The sequence below is a fragment of the Anser anser genome (assembly GCF_964211835.1).
Source record: "Anser anser genome assembly, chromosome: 1".
Lineage (NCBI taxonomy): Eukaryota > Metazoa > Chordata > Aves > Anseriformes > Anatidae > Anser > Anser anser.
The window spans coordinates 197,733,933-197,752,021 of record NC_139720.1 but is presented as its reverse complement, the minus strand read 5'-3'; the positions used below and the strand labels follow the sequence as shown (position 1 = coordinate 197,752,021).

At 38.0% G+C, this 18,089-nt stretch overlaps 1 protein-coding gene across 8 annotated transcripts in view; it reads left to right on the top strand.

The window, feature by feature from the left end:
• YAP1 (Yes1 associated transcriptional regulator) overlaps positions 1 to 18,089 on the top strand; it is an 88,828-nt gene that overhangs the window by 54,189 nt on the left and 16,550 nt on the right. Inside the window, exons 4-6 of one of the 8 annotated variants that reach the window (XM_083821657.1) lie at positions 2,242 to 2,355; positions 14,431 to 14,624; positions 16,146 to 16,193. In XM_083821657.1, coding sequence (XP_083677783.1) covers positions 2,242 to 2,355; positions 14,431 to 14,624; positions 16,146 to 16,193 — 356 coding nt within the window. The remainder of the gene's footprint in view (positions 1 to 2,241; positions 2,356 to 14,430; positions 14,625 to 16,145; positions 16,194 to 18,089) is intronic. The other 7 variants (XM_083821658.1, XM_083821661.1, XM_083821662.1 and 4 more) reach the window with 7 other exon arrangements.

The following is an 18,089-nucleotide window of genomic DNA, read 5'->3' as shown; positions in this document are numbered from 1 at the left end:
GATCAGCTCCTGGCACCCTGCTTCAAAGGCATTTTATCCTTTCTTTCTACAAAGAAACATGCCAGACCAGAATATACTTTACTCAATGTTCAAGAGGACTGATACCCCAAGGGTAGTTTTGTTTTTTCCTAGAGCCAGCTGGTTTTTGGCTTTGCAGTTCAAAAGAGAGATTCTTGCTGAGTTTCATCTTCTAGGGATGTGTGGCTTTGAAGGACTCTGAGGCAAGCAGTGGTTAGAAGGTCTGCCCGCATGGCTAGGGTGTTGGCTCAGCAGTCAAGGAACATTGTCAGTTCATCAGATTTTACAGTTGGATGATATGGGGCATGTACCTATTTTATAAAATAGCTTCTGATCAGCTTGGCTGCCTTTGGGGTCTAGTAACTAAGTACAGGGTTCTTTGCACTTGAGCTTTGAATTCTGCACAGAAGTCCTGTTAACTGTGGATGTGGTAGGATTTTTGAATGTTTTCCAGCATTGTCACTCTTTCTTGCTGTTCTGTTCAACAGCCTCAGATAAAAGCTGAGGTAGTGGTGTTACTTGTATGCAGCATTTAAAGCTTGTGAGCATTAAGGGTAAGGAAAGAAAACCCAGTGCCTAGATCACTGGTTTTCCTCATTTGGCAGCATGTAGCACTGATAGTGGAATAGAGGGTTTGCTAGAGAAAGGCATAGCTTTTGGGACCAAAAGGAGAGAGTTAGAAATGTAGTTTGTAGGAGATTTCTTAGGCCAAAGACTACAGTAAGAAATTCTTGTCCTGGTTACGCCTTGGGATATTACTGAAATGCAATTGAATGATGATTTTACTCTCTGACATTCCTCCAGGAATGTCTTCTGAGAATAAGCAAAAAAATCTATCCTCCGCCCTCCCAAGGCTTTAAACAATTAAAATCTTCAGCAGTAGCACAATACGACAGACAAAGAGCTAATGCACTTTGAATGTGGATATAGTCGATATTTCAGGCATATATTTTAATTTCTGGGTGTATGTCTGAATCTCGATGTGAAATGACAATCGTTGTGGATAATGTGTCTTATGCAAAGTGGTCTCAGTCTGAGTCTAGCAGAGGGATGGCTTTTGCTAGTGTGTTACTGTGTTATGCTGAGGAGCTGTGGAAAGAGGTTGTGTATGATGGTTTCCTGGAGCAGGTCTTGTTCTAATTTCTTGTACATCCTTAACATTTGTAGTGGATCTTTTGCTATGTCATCTTAAAATTGTATTTAAATCTGAAGAAATTGAGGCAAAATTTTCCTGTATCTAATTTAGCTATTTCAGAAGTCCATACCTATATGATTCTAAAACATGCATTTGTAAAGCACCTGCTAAATAGCATGGGGTGAGCGTAGTTGAGAGAATAGTTTTTGGTCTAAGCAAAATATAGGTGAATGTCCGTGATCATAGAGAGACGGGAATGAGAGTTTTCTGAACTGTAGATCACTGAAAGGTTATTTCCTCCAAAGCCGCTGTTTGGAATATAAGGGAAACACCTCAGGACTCTGCGTTCAGACGTTAGCTTTGGACTCTTGAACACAGTCGCACAACTCCTTTTACCATTTCCTAAATGTAGGTTTCCCTGAATGTACCTACCTTCCTGCACATAGAGATGTATCACTGCTGGTCGTAGCGCTTTGTTTCTGTCTGCTTCTGGTGTTTTCTTACCTTTATGTTGCTTTTTTGCGTCCTGTTCTTCAGATTTGTGTTTGTGCTTGCTTAAGCCTTTAACACTTTTACAGCAAGTTACTGTGTGAAGAAAGTGCCAATAAGTCTTGTCACTTCTTTAACTGCTTGTGAAGGATCAGGGAAATAGTATTTCTGAAACTTGTCACTATTATCTTGCTGCTGCTGCTGGGCCTTAATCACTAGCTAAACGTTCCCATGAAAGGTAGAATATCTATGCTTGTTCTTTTTTTCTGGTGCTCATGCTGGTTTCATTCTGGCAGGCTTGACTTATTGCTGGTTTTGTACCATAATGCTATAGCAAAAGCTAGTGTCAAAAGCATATGAAAGGATGCAAACAAATTATAAAATAAAACTCCAAATCCTAAATCAAAATGATAGAGCTTTCTGTTCTTTGATTTCCCACCCGCCATTTCGTTGTCCTTATCCCAGAAATGTTAGACATGAGCCTGAAACTCTTTTGTTTCATGTACTGTTATATATGTAAAATGTTGGAATTTTTTTTAGATCAATTTCAGCTGGAGCAAACAAGAGCCCGCCATGAACTCCTTCCTTCTATATTGCAGGCCCACTCCCCGATGGATGGGAACAAGCTATGACCCAGGATGGAGAAATTTACTACATAAACCATAAGAACAAGACAACATCTTGGCTAGACCCAAGGCTTGACCCACGCTTTGGTAAAAGTTCATCTCGCTTCAGAATTTTTGATTCGCTTCAGTTCACTTAGCTTTAATTATGCAGGCATAGTTTGAAAACTCTTTATACTATAATTAAAATAGATTTTTAATTTGAAACATAGACCTTATTTAAATTCTTATTGTAAAAATAAAATATAAAAAAGGATTAGCCTATATCCTGTAGGAATATGTCACCAAAGTTTCTAACGTTAGGTATTGGGATTTTGCCATATGATCCATACCGTTCCCAAACTCGGTGGCCTTCGGAAATGATTTATCTAAAGACAGTATCAGCCAAGTTCACTCTTCCCCTAAACTTGCAATTCTTTACAACAGTAGAATCTTTTAATTCCCAAATAAATACTTATTTTCCTTTGCACTACCCTAAGGGAGGGCATTCTCAAATAATAATTTATGCTATTTAAATACACTTGAAACATATACCAGCTTATAATTCCAGCTTGTCACAGTGATGATCATGATGAAACTTTGTTTTAAACAATACAGAGAGAAATGTTTAGATGTGTTGTTTCTACTCGAATCTCCTTTGTGTGAGGTAAAGACTATTAAGCAGACTATTATTATTGAAAATAGAAATAGTAACTTAAATTAGGCATCACAGGGTGTAGATCTAAATATGTAACAAAGTAGGACTGGTATCAGCTTTTTGCAATTCTTTGATCTATATGAAAAGCAGAGCTGCAAGCACTTCAGTAAAGTATTGGCACTGATGAATACAAATAGCAATAACATTAAGAGTCTGGTTTACTAGATGGTCCAAGGGATTGTTCCGATGTATTTAAGGTGGTATTACAACTTCAGTTTTTCTTTAAAGTCATGATCTCTGTATGTGTGAGCTTTGTTAGATGCATTAATTTGCCCTCGATTTGTTTTCCCAACAACTTACTATTTTCAACTCTTTTGGATTTCAGTTAACTTTTCCAGAGACATGGAAGGAACAGTAGGGGTAAAAAAAAAAAAAAAATCATTGTGGTTTTCAAGCTTTAGTTTTGGACTCGGTGCAACTAAATGAAAACAGTGTGCAGATCACTGAGTAGGTCAGGCTGAGGGGATACAAAGCCTTTGAAGCTTTACAGGGGTTGACCTAACAACAACTGTGGGCCCCTTTTGGGAGAGGCATTAACTCTGTGAATGCCATATAAACACAGAGCTGCAAAACTCAACAGTCACTGTTCTGTTTTGCTTTTCTGAAATGGCTGTTAGAAATTTCAGCTTTTTTGTTTTGTAGGCTTGAGCGCTCACATTAAACATCCGTTTGCTCTTATGGAAATCATTAGATTGTCACACTTTGTTTATAAACTGCTCTCCAGTTTGTAGACAGGTCGAACCACTGTGCAACTTGAGCACAAAGGTGGGGCGTATATTGAAGGTTGTCAGCTTTGGCAAGCGTCCATGCTGGCTTTAACTGCAGTCAGAGTTGTGGACCTGTTTGCGTGTTGCAAGAGGAGCGTGTGGGTAATTCGCAACTCACAATTACATAATCATGTGAATAAGGCTGAAAAGGAAGCAGTCATTTTGAAAATCAATGTTACCTTTTGCATTTAAAATGGGCAGGTCAATTATATTCACTTAAGTAATCTTGCAAGATATGCATTTTGCTCTTCTTTGCATTACCGTGTAGTTTCGGATGATGAGCTGGATATACCAGCTGGAATTAAAAAGGAGTGTGGGGGGAAGGCTTTAATTGGCAAAGGTCACGAGTGAGATGAATCTTACTTCTCAGAACTATGTTCTGCTCCTTTGTAAATAGTGCAGCCTAACCGTAAGGGTAAAAGCTACTTGTCTTGTGCATACTGAAACTCCCTTGAAAGTGAAGGCTGTGCAGTTAAACTGAAAGAAGTTAGAAATGTCCAAAAGACTGCATAAGGGTTTCTTGCTGCATAGCTTCCCTTTTTGGGCCCACTGTGTATGTGTATCCCAGACAGGCTTGAGTATATGCCAAGGCTCTTTATTTTGTGGTCGGACTTTTAATCTGTTCCAGACCTTTTCAGTCAAAGAGCTCAAGTGTAACTGAAAGGGGCAGGAAAGAAGAAGGAAAAAAAAAAAAAAAAGGCATGTGGGCTCTTCTGATCTAGAGTGACGGCAAATAGAGACAAGCTGCTAGCTGCTGTTGAGCTTGAAGGAGTTTTCCTTGAAATCTGAAGTTGTACACATCGTATTGTGGTTTATGTTTTTGTCATTCAAGCCAAGAAAATACTGACTCTTTTTCCTGATGCTTTCTCACTTGTGACCGTCATAAACCACTCCAGCAAAGAAGAAAAAATCAGTTTGACAGAGCTAACTTAGTGAGCCTTGCATTTATTTATCATGTAGAGATCCTCAATTAATAAGTGCTGTGACCCTAAATAGACCACGAATGACTCAAAAGTTTACCTTTCAATGCTTAATGCAGGTTGAAAATCCCCACTCCCAGCCCCCCAGTTCACCATATTTTTCTGTCACTGTGTTTTAATATAAGGGCTTGGATTTCACTTTTTTTGTCTACTAACACTTTCTGAAGGGAACCTAGGTGGATTCTCCTCTGTAATAGTAAAGTCTTCGATCATTACAATACTAACTTTAATTGAAAATGAAGAAGTTCATTTCTTCCTCAGTAGTACCCCTCTGACTGATCTGAAGAACCATTGAAAACAGTAAAACTGTTGAATGGTATGTGCAAACATACTCTTCTATTTCAGAATTCAGAAACGGAAGGTTTGAAGAGTTTTTGCCTTTACTGCTTTTGAATTCCCAGCTTCCAAGGAGACAGCCCTTATTTCTCTGTGTTTTGCTCATCAGTTGGCAGCTTTGTAGTCATCTTTATTTTCTCCAGTAGGTATGCATATACTTTTTTAAAAGTAGTGCTTGGAATCTTCCATTAATGTGGCTGGAAAAGAGGGAGGAAGGAGGATCAGGTTAAAGAAATTGTTTTAGGCAGACATACCTACTGACTTGTTTGGTAAAGGGAGTTTGGGTATTGCGTTCATGCCTTTAAACAGAGAAAAAAAAAAAGGGTGCTGCTGATACGGATTCTTTCTTGAAGCAGACTTTTAAGACTAATGCATCAGATAAGAGTTTCTGTCAGAATACTGTGCTGTGAGGTGGGCTGAGTCTAAAATCTGAGTGCTCCAAGTTGAAGATAAGAGCTTCGATCGAAGACCCAAATCTACCACCGTTGAAGTGGGCCCGAGGTCTTTGGCTACACCGCTTAAACGGCACAGAAGTCTTGTTGGCTCACTCAGATGTTGATCCTCCAAGGCTACGTATTTGGCAGTAGAACAGTTGTGAGTTAGAAGAATTGACAACGTTTAAAATCTAGGAGAGGACGAAATATGAAAGGAGGGTCTTCTCATGCCAAGTGCAGACAAATCTTAGATTAGATGGGATTGAAGGATGGGGGTTGGGACGGGGCTTTCTTAGGCCTGTGTCAGCAGGATTCTTTGTGCTAGTGGAGCATCTGGTACAAACATGCTGTCCAGCCTTTCGCAGTGCCTCTGCAGGCCTCATAGGAAAGGGCTTCAAGTTACTATTTTTAAGGTTACGTCTTTAAGAGAAATAGTCAGGTCAAGCTTGTGTTTTGTGATGTTTTGTCTTTTACTAGCTTCTGCTACTGTGCATTGTTCATTCTTCACAGACCCTGATGTTTTTTGTAGGTCTTCCAAGCGGCGTTGATATGTTTTCTTGATAGTCAGACTGTCTTGGTGCGAAGCAGGTCAGCTAAGCACTCTGAGTGGCCAGAGCTACTGAAGTAGAAGAACATCTGCTTTTTCTATAAAATTAAATTTCCTAGAACCACTTGAAGTTTGGAATTATTCAACTTTATTGCTACAGGTTTCCGAGAGTTGGCTTTCATATCAAATACTGTTAAAGGAATTTTAACTGTTACTTCAGTTTGCAGATGGCAGGGCTGGTTTTTGAAACACAAGTAGAAATAATTTGCCTTTGGTGAACTTGAGGTGGGAAAATACTGGAAACTGGCATTTAATTTGTGTCTTTATTGAGTTAATGCAAGCCTTGCATTTGAATGTAGTACTCCATTAGAGAAGTTAGGCAAACCTCTCTGCAGGAATTTGAATATAACACATTACTGTTTGTTTTCTTATTTTATTCCAAACTTCAGTTTTAGAGGTTTGTTATTAGCAATCAGACTAATGTTTTATATCCCAGACTTTTTCCTTCTGTTCTTTCATACTTGGAGCTGCCAAATGGGGTATGAAGCAAGAGATGTGACCTTGGATTGAAATCGTTGCTACAATTTTATCGCTTCCACTTAGGGATCATATTAAGATTTTTGTGAAGGTCTGTATGAATTTTGGATGAGGAGAAGGGGATGGCATGACAGTGTTTAACATCATTCTGGAAAGTGCCACAGGGGCGTGGTGTACAGTAGCTGCTTAAACTACACAAGTAGGAAAAGGAGTAATGATGACAGTTGGAGTACAGAGAATACACATCAGGATTTTGTTTCCTTCTTTCATAATGCAAGAACATTATACCTTTAAAACAACAAAAAGGATGTGCGCAAGACTACTGAAGGAGATTAAAAGGAGGTATTCCGTAATGTTTTCTTATCCCTTACCTGTCTAACGCATTGTTTAATATGTGTTTCTTCATATTAGCTTGTAGTAGCCTCACTGAGGCAGATTTGTGGACAAGACAGGGCTAGAACTCTAGCCTGGAGAACTTTTTTTTTTAGTTTTTTATCTGGTCACAAAGAAGCCGCCTGGTCACAGTGGCCTTACAAATTTTGCGAGTTCCAGATCCACCTTCCATTTTTGTGCAAAAGCAGAACACGAGCAACAGTTGGTTTTGATCTGCAAATTCAATGTTATATCTTCTTTACATGCTCTGTCACTAAAAACAAAACAAAATGGATATGACTCATCTGAGAGGTCTGCTACTAGATTTTTCACTTTCCTGCTTCTGTCTTTGCAGAAGAACAATTTCAGGAGATCACTTAGGATGGGGAATAGACTTACTTATTTTAGTATGACTGTCAGAATGCGTACATACTGAGCAACATCAATTTTCACTGAACCAGTGGCTTCTGTCAAAGTAAGTTCATTGTGAATCTGCAAGCCAGACAAAATTTCACTGGTAAGCATCCCATTGTTTTCAAGATGCTGCCCTTATAAAATGGTAGTGACAGTAAACGCTTATTAGTTGTTCATTATCTATCAGAAATCTTGTTTTGTTCAAAAGCAGTATGTATTTAGACCTCTTTACTGAATGGAGTTCATTGAAGAAATCATTAAATCTGCCCACAAGTACTGTGTGAACTACTTCATGTAGAATATTTAGTATACTAATAAAAAGGAGAAAAAACCTTTTATGGAAGATTTCTTGGGACAGTAGGTTTACATGAGTTTACACTTGCTCTTTTCAGAATAATTTAAACCAGTTTGAGAAAGATTTGTTGGTAATGGTATCTTTAGGCCAGTATAGTTAATGTATACCTCCACTGTTGCGGATGAACATAGCTAGAACAACTCTGACAGTAAAAGAAATCTGTACTCTTAATAAGGCCATTTTTTCCACCATGTTCTTCTAGCACTGCAGTTTTTCTCTGTTAATGAACGTGCTATGTTAGAAATTGAAGGTGCATCATTTTGAACACATCGTTTATCTGTAATCTAAATATATATACACACAATAATTATGTACTCTATATCTAATCATACATAATCTAAAATTCAAAGAAGCATTAGCTTTCTTCTTTACCTCCTTGAATTCAGTCGTGTTGAAACATGATTTCTGTTTCTTATACAGAATGTAGTTTTACACTGCTTCTTGATAGAACACTGATTTTTTTTTTTAGTAACAGTTTTTGCCAGGTTGTATAACTCCTGTTTAATAATTTCTAATGGATTTGTAGTAGAGATTTTAAAAAAAAAAGAAAAAGAATGGTGCACGTTTTTACATCAGGTATGTGAACCTCAAAAAGTGAACAAATGAATTGAAGGAAACATGCATTTAAAAAAAAAAGAAAAAAAAACAATTTAATGAGAAATTAAATGAGAAGTTATACAAAAGCATACATTTTTGGCCTAATTAACTCAGGAAGTGTTATGTGGTGAGGGAACATACCTTTATGTATAGCTCTTTGCTGATTAAACTTTAGTCTAAAATGCAGGCCAGCTTTGATGAAATATATTTTGACAGATCTTCAGTTGACAGGCATGGAGTCTGGAGATGCTGTAGGGTCTTAACGATGGTCAATCAAGCTGTGGCACCCCTGCATTCTAGGATATAAGAAGACTCATAAAAAAGCAACGGCAGCTTTATCAAAAGAAAAGAAAGAACCTATAATTCATAGTTTTTTAATCAGTGGGAACCATAGTGATAGAAAAACAAATAGAAAAATACTGATTTCATTTGAGTAGTAATAATAAATGCAGAGTAATCAATCCACAGTTTGACCATGCTTCTGTAATAGTGTTTTCATCAGATATATCATTTTAACCAAGAATCTAGCTTTGAAGTATGTGAATATTTCTTTTTACCTATGATGCTAAGATTTCCTTGCGTGTTTACTGCAGCAAAGATGTAGGGTTCCCCCCTCACTTTTAGCTCCCGAATTCTCAGATTAATGTGAATTGAAAACAATAAAATATTTTATTTTCTGGATTTTTAGGTTGCATTATAACAGCAGCATTAGGAAACACCAACTGGGATTTCCTTAAAGTAATATAGGAATGCAGTTCAGAAACATGGCTTGTATCCTGATAAGTCAAGAAATTGTTGTACCAAGTCTCTTTAAAAAGGCACTTGGAACAAGCTTTAATTACTTCCGAGACTCGTTCTTTCAGATCCTGCTGGTAACTTTCTTCACAGCTCTTTTCAGTTTGATCAGAGGACTTTTGCCTCTGTTGCAGTGGTACAAGTTAGCATCGTTAAAAAGCCAAGTCATAGCCAAACAGATCCACAAAGAACTGTCTAACTTCCAAGTGCAGCTGAAGGGGAAAAGTGCTCTTTTTTCAGTTCCTTCAACAAAATATTGATTCTGACTGTTAAGAACAGTAAGTTACAGTTTGTCCTGATACTGAGCACTTTTGTTTGTTTGTTTAAATAAATGTCTTTACATTTGGAGATAGAGATTAGCTTTGGTTTTCAAGAGTGAAATGATAAAAACAAAAGGGAGACCCTCAGACATTCAGCTGTGTCTCGTAACCAGCAAGGGTGCTCTACAACAGTGTTTGCATGTGATGGTACTGTGCAAGGTACTGTGTTGCTGCAAACTGTCAGTGCCCTGGGATGTGATTTAAATTGGCATAGGATCTCGGGAGAGAATTAGCCTTTTATGTTTGAGTTGTTACCAATATGCTGGCCTTTTCTCTTTAGCACCAATGCCTGGTAATTGTTTCTCTGTTTTTTTCCATTAACGATATAGACAGCGGTCTAAACTCCTTTCAGTAACTGTCAAGTATTATCTGCTACAGTACAGAACAGGCTTTTTGCTGTTGAGTTTAGGTAGTAGAACGTTCAATGTATAACATGTGAAGACCACTAATTCTTAAACTGTTCTCAAAAGCATATTGCAGCTCTTATGATTGACTGCATTCTGCAGATTGTGAATCTAAGCCATATTACAGGACTGCACAATCTTTTTTATTGTCTTAAGTTGCCCGTGTTTTTTAACTTGTCTGCCCCTCCTCCTCCTCTTTCCAATTCCCCTCTTCTAGAAACAAAGACTTGTTTGTTCCTCCTCTGCCTGTGAGGTCTTTGCAGCCTTCACTGTGTGGGTGCAGAGCCCCTTATTTAAATGCTTTCCATACCCATGGAAGGTAAGGAACAGGGTGCATCAGAAAACTGATAAGTCCTAACTCTTATAGATAAATGAAGTTCTTTGCCTTTGAATTCAAGGTATTTAAAAAGAGCTGCGTGTGTCTGGATCATGACAAACCTGTGAGGTGTGAAAAAATTAAATGTGCATATATGAGATCTCACTGATAAGCATATTATCTAGTGCAAATTTCTATAGTCATGTCCCTAGTAAGTAATGGATGGAGAATTGAGAATTAAACAAAAAACACACATATGCATGCATGCACACACACAAAACAACTTCAAAGCACCTGTTTTTTCCCTGTCACTTGAAACAAGATGTTTTTTCCCCTTTTTAGTTAAATAATGTATTGGAAATGGTAGAAAACTACGTTCTTCTTTGTTTACCTTGAAGATTGCATAATCATGTAATCAGCCAAGAAGGCTGATGGTAGTAGTGGTTTTTTTCTTCCACTGGTTCTTCTCTTGGATGTATTTGCCAATTGAGTTTTATTGAGTCTATTTTGATCTCCAAACTTTAATTTCATACGTAAAATAGTCCCCTTACATGAAAATATCTTTATGATCTGTTAAGAGAACAGTTCTAAAATCTTGCCAATTTTAAAGTCTTTTATTCTTACATTCTTCAAACAGTAAAATGCTTGAAAAATATTTTTAGTGAGTACCTGAACAAAAATTTAGAAACTAGATTTTAGGTTCAGTTTCTGAAGTCACCAAATCACATATTTTTCCCTATGTATTTATTGTTGAATATTAATATTATACACTTATGTATCAGTAGTTTGTGGTATTCTTTTTAAAATACATTTCTAGTTAGAAAAAAATCATTACAAGGTATTTCAGGGATCTAGGGTGATGGAATAAAATGAAAAGTGTCAGACAAACTTGATTTCTTACGGCTTAAATTGCAAAGTCAACAGATAGGAAAAATGGAGCAAACTTTGATCGGGCTGAGCAGGAGTAATACAAGCAGCTGTCAGAAAGATACAGGTATATAAAACATGAAAAATTTGACGCGAGAGGAAAACGATTCCCGAAGCTGCGTATTAGTGGAAAAGAGACTGATGGAAGTAGTACTTGTATGTTGCATGCAGGAAAAACAAATTTTAAACATGTTGAAGGGATGTCAATAATCCACATTTATGTTTGACTGAGGTTACAAACTGTTGAGTGTATGTGAGGTTATTGGTAACATGACTTGCCTGTGAATTGCATGAGGCGGGGACTTTGGAAACCAGGATTATGCAATTGGAGACTAGACCGTAAAAATGGCCTTTTTAACCAAATGAGAATTGACATTCTTCAACTTTTAGGTACTTAATTTTTACAAGCTAGGTAGTTTGCTTTCAACTTAGATTACCTTTTTTTCAGGTGATTTTGTAGGTAGTCGTAATCTTCTAACCTTTGTCCCTCTTTACTTTCAACTGTAATTGACCTTCCATCTTGTTTAATAACAGGGTTTGAATCCTGGAACTTCTGAAGCACAGCACAGACTTCTGCCTGAGTTACAGAATTAGCTAGTAGCAGGAGAAAGATACTGTTTTCGGTTGTCCGATTCTGGGTAAAAAAAAAAAAAAAAAAGATGTGTTCCTCAGTCTAGTAGTGTCATGTCCAGCTTGTCTAGAGCTGCTAGATGGGCTGCCTTTTTGCATCGCTGTCTCTACTTTCAGCTTTGCCCTAGGTTGGAAAACGAAGGTAGCCTAACTGCTGTTGGTCTTCCAGTAGAGACTGCCCAGAGGAGTTCTTGGATCTTGTGTTAGGTCATGGCTCACATCCTTTATAGGACAGCTGTTGGTGCTGTTGAAACTTCCGTTTAGCAGTTTCTGATGTTTTGGGGCATATGAAACCTTCTGTGTCCTGTGCAGTAGAGGAACAAGCAGTCCTGTTGCTGGACTAGAGATCATAGCCCACATTGCACAGCTGGTTGGTTGGCAGTTCCTGGTCACTTCTTCCTGAATCACAGAATGGTTTGGGTTGGAAGGGATCTTAAAGATCATCTAATTCAAAATCCCTTGCCATAGGCAGGGATGCCACCCACTAGATCAGGCTGGCCAAGGCCCCATCCAGCCTGGCCTTGAACACCCCCAGGGATGGGGCATCCACAGCTTCTCTGAGCAACCTGTGCCAGGCCTCACCACCCTCACAGAAAAGAATGTCTTCCTTATATCTAATCTAAGTGTACTCTCTTGTAGTTTAAATCCATTCCCCCTAGTCCTCTCCCTACACCCCCTGACAAAGAGTCCCTCCCCAGCTTTCCTGTAGCCCCCTTCAGGCACTGGCAGGCCGCTGTAAGGTCTCCCCAGAGCCTTCTCTTCTCCAGGCTGAACAACCCCAACTCCCTCAGCCTGTCTTCACAGGAGAGGTGCTCCAGCCCTCTGATCATTCTCGTGGCCTCCTCTGGACTCGTTCTAACACTTCCACATCCTTCTTGCGCTGGGGGCCCCAGAGCTGAACACAGTTCAGATGCTGGATGTCTCACAACAACACCTGCTTTATTTTAAGCTTTATTCACAGCATCTTCAATTTCTCCCTCTTTTTTTCTTTTTCACTGAGTCAGGATGGGACTTGCAGGTTGTAGTTGAATATCCAGCTCTTTTTTGTGTTCACTGTGTATTTTCTACTTGCACTTTGATCCAGTTTCTATTCCTGCTTCATGTATTCACTTACCTTACAGGAAGTTATGTCTTATTTGTGATCATATGTATGAAACATTACTTCAAATTATTTCAAGCTATTCAACACTTCATTTTCTTTTTACTTGACCCATGAAAAAGTGTCACACCATTCCATTAAAATATTGACTCAGTGCCGGACATGAGCACCATATGGAATAGTAAAAAAGGTAAACTAGAGAGTTGACTAACTGTTCTTGAATTTTTTTCTTGTCTCTTCTGTTCTCAGTATAGCAAGAACTACAGCATTTCCTCATGCATTACCTCTCAATGAAAAGACAAGCTGTGAAGCAACGACCATTGTTATTGTTATTATGAGATAAATGTATTTAGAATTAAAACAAAGGCACTTCTATACCTTAAGCTGAACACTCAAAAGACAGTGCAGAGTGAAGGGCTTTTCAGAGGAAAAGGTGATACCAATTCTTTGAGATAATGCTCCTTTCTTAAAATAGTTAAGTGTTAGTGTTCCAGGAATCCTTTTTATATGATGAAAACATTAATTCAAACTAAGACACCAGATGGTTTTCTTTGCACCAAAGCAGCCTGTCATCCTAAGTAGAAGCTCACTCCTTTTTTTCTTAGTTCCCATAAACCATAATCCTCATTCCCAGAAAAAAAATCCTACCTCTCCCATTACTGCTTCAACAAATGCATTGTGCAGCATATTGTGAATGTTAACAGATTCAGGCTGTTCCGAGCAAGAAGTGGAGCTAATTCCAAAAGTGAAAGTCTCTGAAAATCGTGCCCTTATTATATATCAGCCTTTCCCAGCCTTTTGCTCCTCTATAGGAACTCCAGTGCCTCTGACTTTAACCATACTGGTCTCTTGAGGGGAACAGGTTAGCGGGGGAGCAGGTCTGTCAAGTAGATGCATTATTTTATAAAACAAAATTGTTAGATGTTGCTTTCCTGGGGAAGGGGAGATTGGCTCTCACATATTAGTCGCACAAGAAAGGTGGTACCACATAGCCTTTGTGGGGAAGACGAAAACAAAGCATTAGTAAAATGTTTCCTGTGCAAATGGTAGTATATGTGGCTGCGTAGTTCATCGGCCATTTCTGTACCAGCTCTAATTTTGTGTGTCAGGATGTCCTAACTGGAGCCTATAATACTCAAAACTTGTGACAAGGTTATGAGTGATTGTTGGATGAGCTGCATCACATCAGGAAGAGTGGTAGCCTGTAATCAAATGTAGCTGGATATAAGTGTGATGATCTGTTTTGTCATCCTGTGTGTTCTCAAGCTTAGCAATTTTAAGATTTCATGTGAACAAGTGATTTTGTATTATTTGTTTCTAAATTGAGAATAGTTTGTTAAGAAGAGAACATTCAAATTGAAATATTTCACTACCACTTTGAAAACGTTCACCAACTTGCGTGTTTAATTCTGTTTTCAGAAGCTTTTAGAACAAGTATGTGCTCTTAAATTTGAGAAGGTTGCATTAATTTCACAGGAACAATACATATGAGCATACATTTCACACTGAAAATCAGTATAGTTACATGTTTTGTGTTGTTGGCACTTGTACTTTTTTAATATGTGTTTTCTTAGGATAATACTTGTTCTGTATCTGTTTGAATTTTATTTTTAAATGCTTATTGTTTTGGTTCCTTAGCCATGAATCAGCGAATCAGCCAAAGTGCTCCAGTGAAACAGCCACCCCCTCTGGCTCCTCAGAGTCCCCAAGGTGGTGTGATGGGTGGGAGTAGCTCCAATCAGCAGCAACAGATGAGACTTCAGCAGCTACAGATGGAGAAGGAAAGGCTGAGACTGAAGCATCAAGAACTGCTTCGGCAGGTGAGGCCACAGGTTAGACACCTACTTCCACTATTTCTTTTGTATGTTATGTTACGTTTTGTTTTGTTTTGGCTAAGTTGATGTTTCAGGGAGCATTAAAGACCAGTGACTGTACAAAAAGCTTTGAGATATAAAAGGGTCTGAAGTCATTCTGTTACTGGTGTCAGCTTGGTAGTGAAAGCATCTGACTTATCACACTGAAGGATTTTGCTTTCCTCCCTCTCTAACAAAACTTTCTGAGAGCAGGTTTCTGCTTTAGGATGACATCATGGACTGTTGATCTGATTGGAGATTCCTCTTGAGAATATATTTCATACTCACTGAGTTCTGAGTCATGCAAAAAGAAGAAGTTGGTTCCCACAGTTGCTTTAGTTCTCCCTTTTAAGTGGAGGAAAGTCTTTCACTTTCATAACATGTCTGTAGGATTCCGAGGCACTTTTACAGTTTATATAAGATACATTGAGGAGACAGCTTGTTGCTAAAATCTCATCTGTTTAACAGTGGACGGGAGCATGGAACAACTGAATCACTCATGCTGCGTTTTGAACCTGTGGTTTTTCTTATGATGAGGAATCTCAAACTTCACAGTTAGGCTGCAAGCTATTCCTTTTAGTGTTTTTCTACTGTATAAGTATTGCCATAGAGAATGTCGAAGTGTAGCTCTGGATGTTGGAATCTCTGGATCCTGAATTCGGGCTTGACTTTTCACTTTGTTTAAGCCTTCTGCTTCTACTTTTCCATCTGAATGTTTTAGAAGAGGTGACTGCCATCTGTGCTAGATATTTAAGATATTCTTTGGTGTGTCTTTTTTTTTTTTTTGACACTGTCGAAGAAAGCACTAATCGTTTCTTTGAGGAAAACCTTTTAAAATCTTACCCTGTTCCCTTTTCACTTTGGGTGATGGGCCTTGTATCAGGAGAGGATAATATCTTAAAGTCCTCAAAGACAGCTCTTCTATTTCTTCATCACCTACAGTATTCTGTCCTGGAATCTGACTTGTGTTATCTCTTTTGTAGTCAAGGCTTGTTTTTGTAGGAATCCTCAGCATCTCTTGGTATCAGATGGGTCATCTTTAAAGCTGTTACTTTTTATAGTACTCTAGGTAAGAATACATGGCAAAGATGGCATCAGGACTTTCTACGCTTAAGCATCTGGGCCTCTGCTGTTCTTGCTTTGCTATTAATCCACCAACAAACATTTTACCCTGTGCTAGCATGCTTCTAGGTAGGCCTTCTAATTTTCTTCTTACCTCAGTTGTCATTGAAAACCTGACTAACTTTGGACCAGGTGACAGCCAATTCCCTTCATGTTGTTCTCCCTGGTCATCCAGCTTTTCTGTCAAATACTCATCCTTGGTAAATCTGTAAGTTTTGTTTCACTGTGTCACGATTTTCATAGTTTCTTAACTCCTTTATCCTGTCTGATCTGGCCTGTCTTGGGGGCTTGATACTACAAGATGGTGTTTATAAGACAGCCTGCATAGGCAAACCATGCAGCTAAAGTAATTTTTATCCATCTTATTTTTACTCTTAGGCATTGCGGAATATCAATCCCAGCACAGCAAATTCTCCAAAACATCAGGTAGGCTCTTAACTGATGTTTCAGCATAATTAGAAACATGAAAGCTTTAGGCTAGCAGAGGAACTTCGCTACATAGAGGCATTCTAAGAAAAAAAAACAAGCTCTGCCATACATGTTTTTGAACCACTTCTCTGATCACAACCCTAAAATTGTTTTTGAGTGCAGCATTACCACAACTTTATATCAATATTTAAAAGCAAATGAGGAATTCATTGCACGTTTTTCTGCATTGAAAACAACCTTCCTATTTAGCATTCTTGAAGATACTGCTGTTCCAGTCCTGATGTCAAGATGTATATCTAAAGCAAACCTCCCATTATTTCGAAGGTAGTAGTTTGTGACTTTTAAATACTGTTCATATGGATGTTCTTACCAGTTTGCTTAAACAGGTATGATCTTAAAGGAGGATATCTGTAAATCAGTTAATAAAAATTCACTTAAAATATTTATGACTTTTAAACATGTGCAGTGTAATAATTATTTAATAGATTAGACTAAAAAAATAATTGCTGTGGGGTTATAATATATAATTACTCCATTTTGATACTTGCAGACTCCTGCACAGATACATTTTTCTTTATTGGAAACAAAAGACTTCCAAGCTCAGAGCAAATGAAAATGGTCAAAATTGTAGCACAATAAATAGTTGAATGTGGACTTCTTTTGAATGCTTAAGAAGTTGAATATGGAATGAATCCCTGAAAGGGTGGATTTATGAATACATTCAGAGAGCTTCTTGCTTGCTATTGCTAACATTATTCTTAATCTACTGGTTCTTAGGACAATATTTATATTGGCTTGTATTGTACTTTGTATTTCTAAGAAAAACAGTATTATGCACTCTGTAAGAAAACCAGAATAGAAGAAAGTGTCCTGTGTTTGGAAGTCATGAGTACTGGTATACTATTGCATTCTGAAGTGTACTGTAGAATTTGCACATTACTAGTTCATCTGAGAAGATCATCTTCAAAACAAGAAACTCGGACTTAAACAAACAAACAAAAACAATACTGATACCCTGAAAAAAATCTTTCTTGTTTGGCGGTGTAAGTGAAGCTCTAAAACCGAACCTGAGATGTAATCATTATCCAACTATTTTATTCTTTTACAGAGCATTAACCACATAATGCTCTCATTTATCAATATTAGATCCTGTTATGAAAGAGAAGAAAAAAATGACTTAAGAATTGCAGGTATAGAAGGAAATAAGCAGAGAAGCACCCTCCTTCACACCACTTGGAAACATCTTATCTTCTGCTACAATTAAGTCATTCAGAAGGGATGCTTTTCTTACTAAATGCCAAAACTGTATTCTGTGTTTCCTGGTATGCCTGAAACCCTATCATATTGTTGTTCCCCCTTCCACGGTAACTACTTCTTCCTGTTGCCAACTTAAAAATATGCAGCAAATGGGAGTCTTTGGAATCGGTTTCACACTTAACTCAAAAAGATCAGATTTCTTGAACTTAGTGAAATTCTGGCTTAAAGAACTGAAAAGCTACAAAAGCTCAAGGGACCTTATTGATACACATTTGCGAGTTATTGATCACTCATTTTTTTTGGGTTGGGTGGGGAACCAGTGAAAGGACTTAAGCAAAAATCAGAGTTCCAGTTACATTTAAAGTGGCTTCATACCAGGATCCCATGTATACTCACTCACTTGACTGATCAGTCTGCAGTTGATAATGAGCCAAGCTGTCTTTTGAGTGATCTGATAGAAAAATATGCAACCATGTCAACTTTTAGTTCTGTTATGTTAGCTTATTCATGTCACATCACCTGGATGTGTTTTCTGTGCTTTCATTTGCCACTTCAATAACATAGTGTCCACGTGGAACAAGGAGTTTTCTAAATTGTTTTCTAAATGTTTCTTGAGGCCTTACGCTACAGGATCAA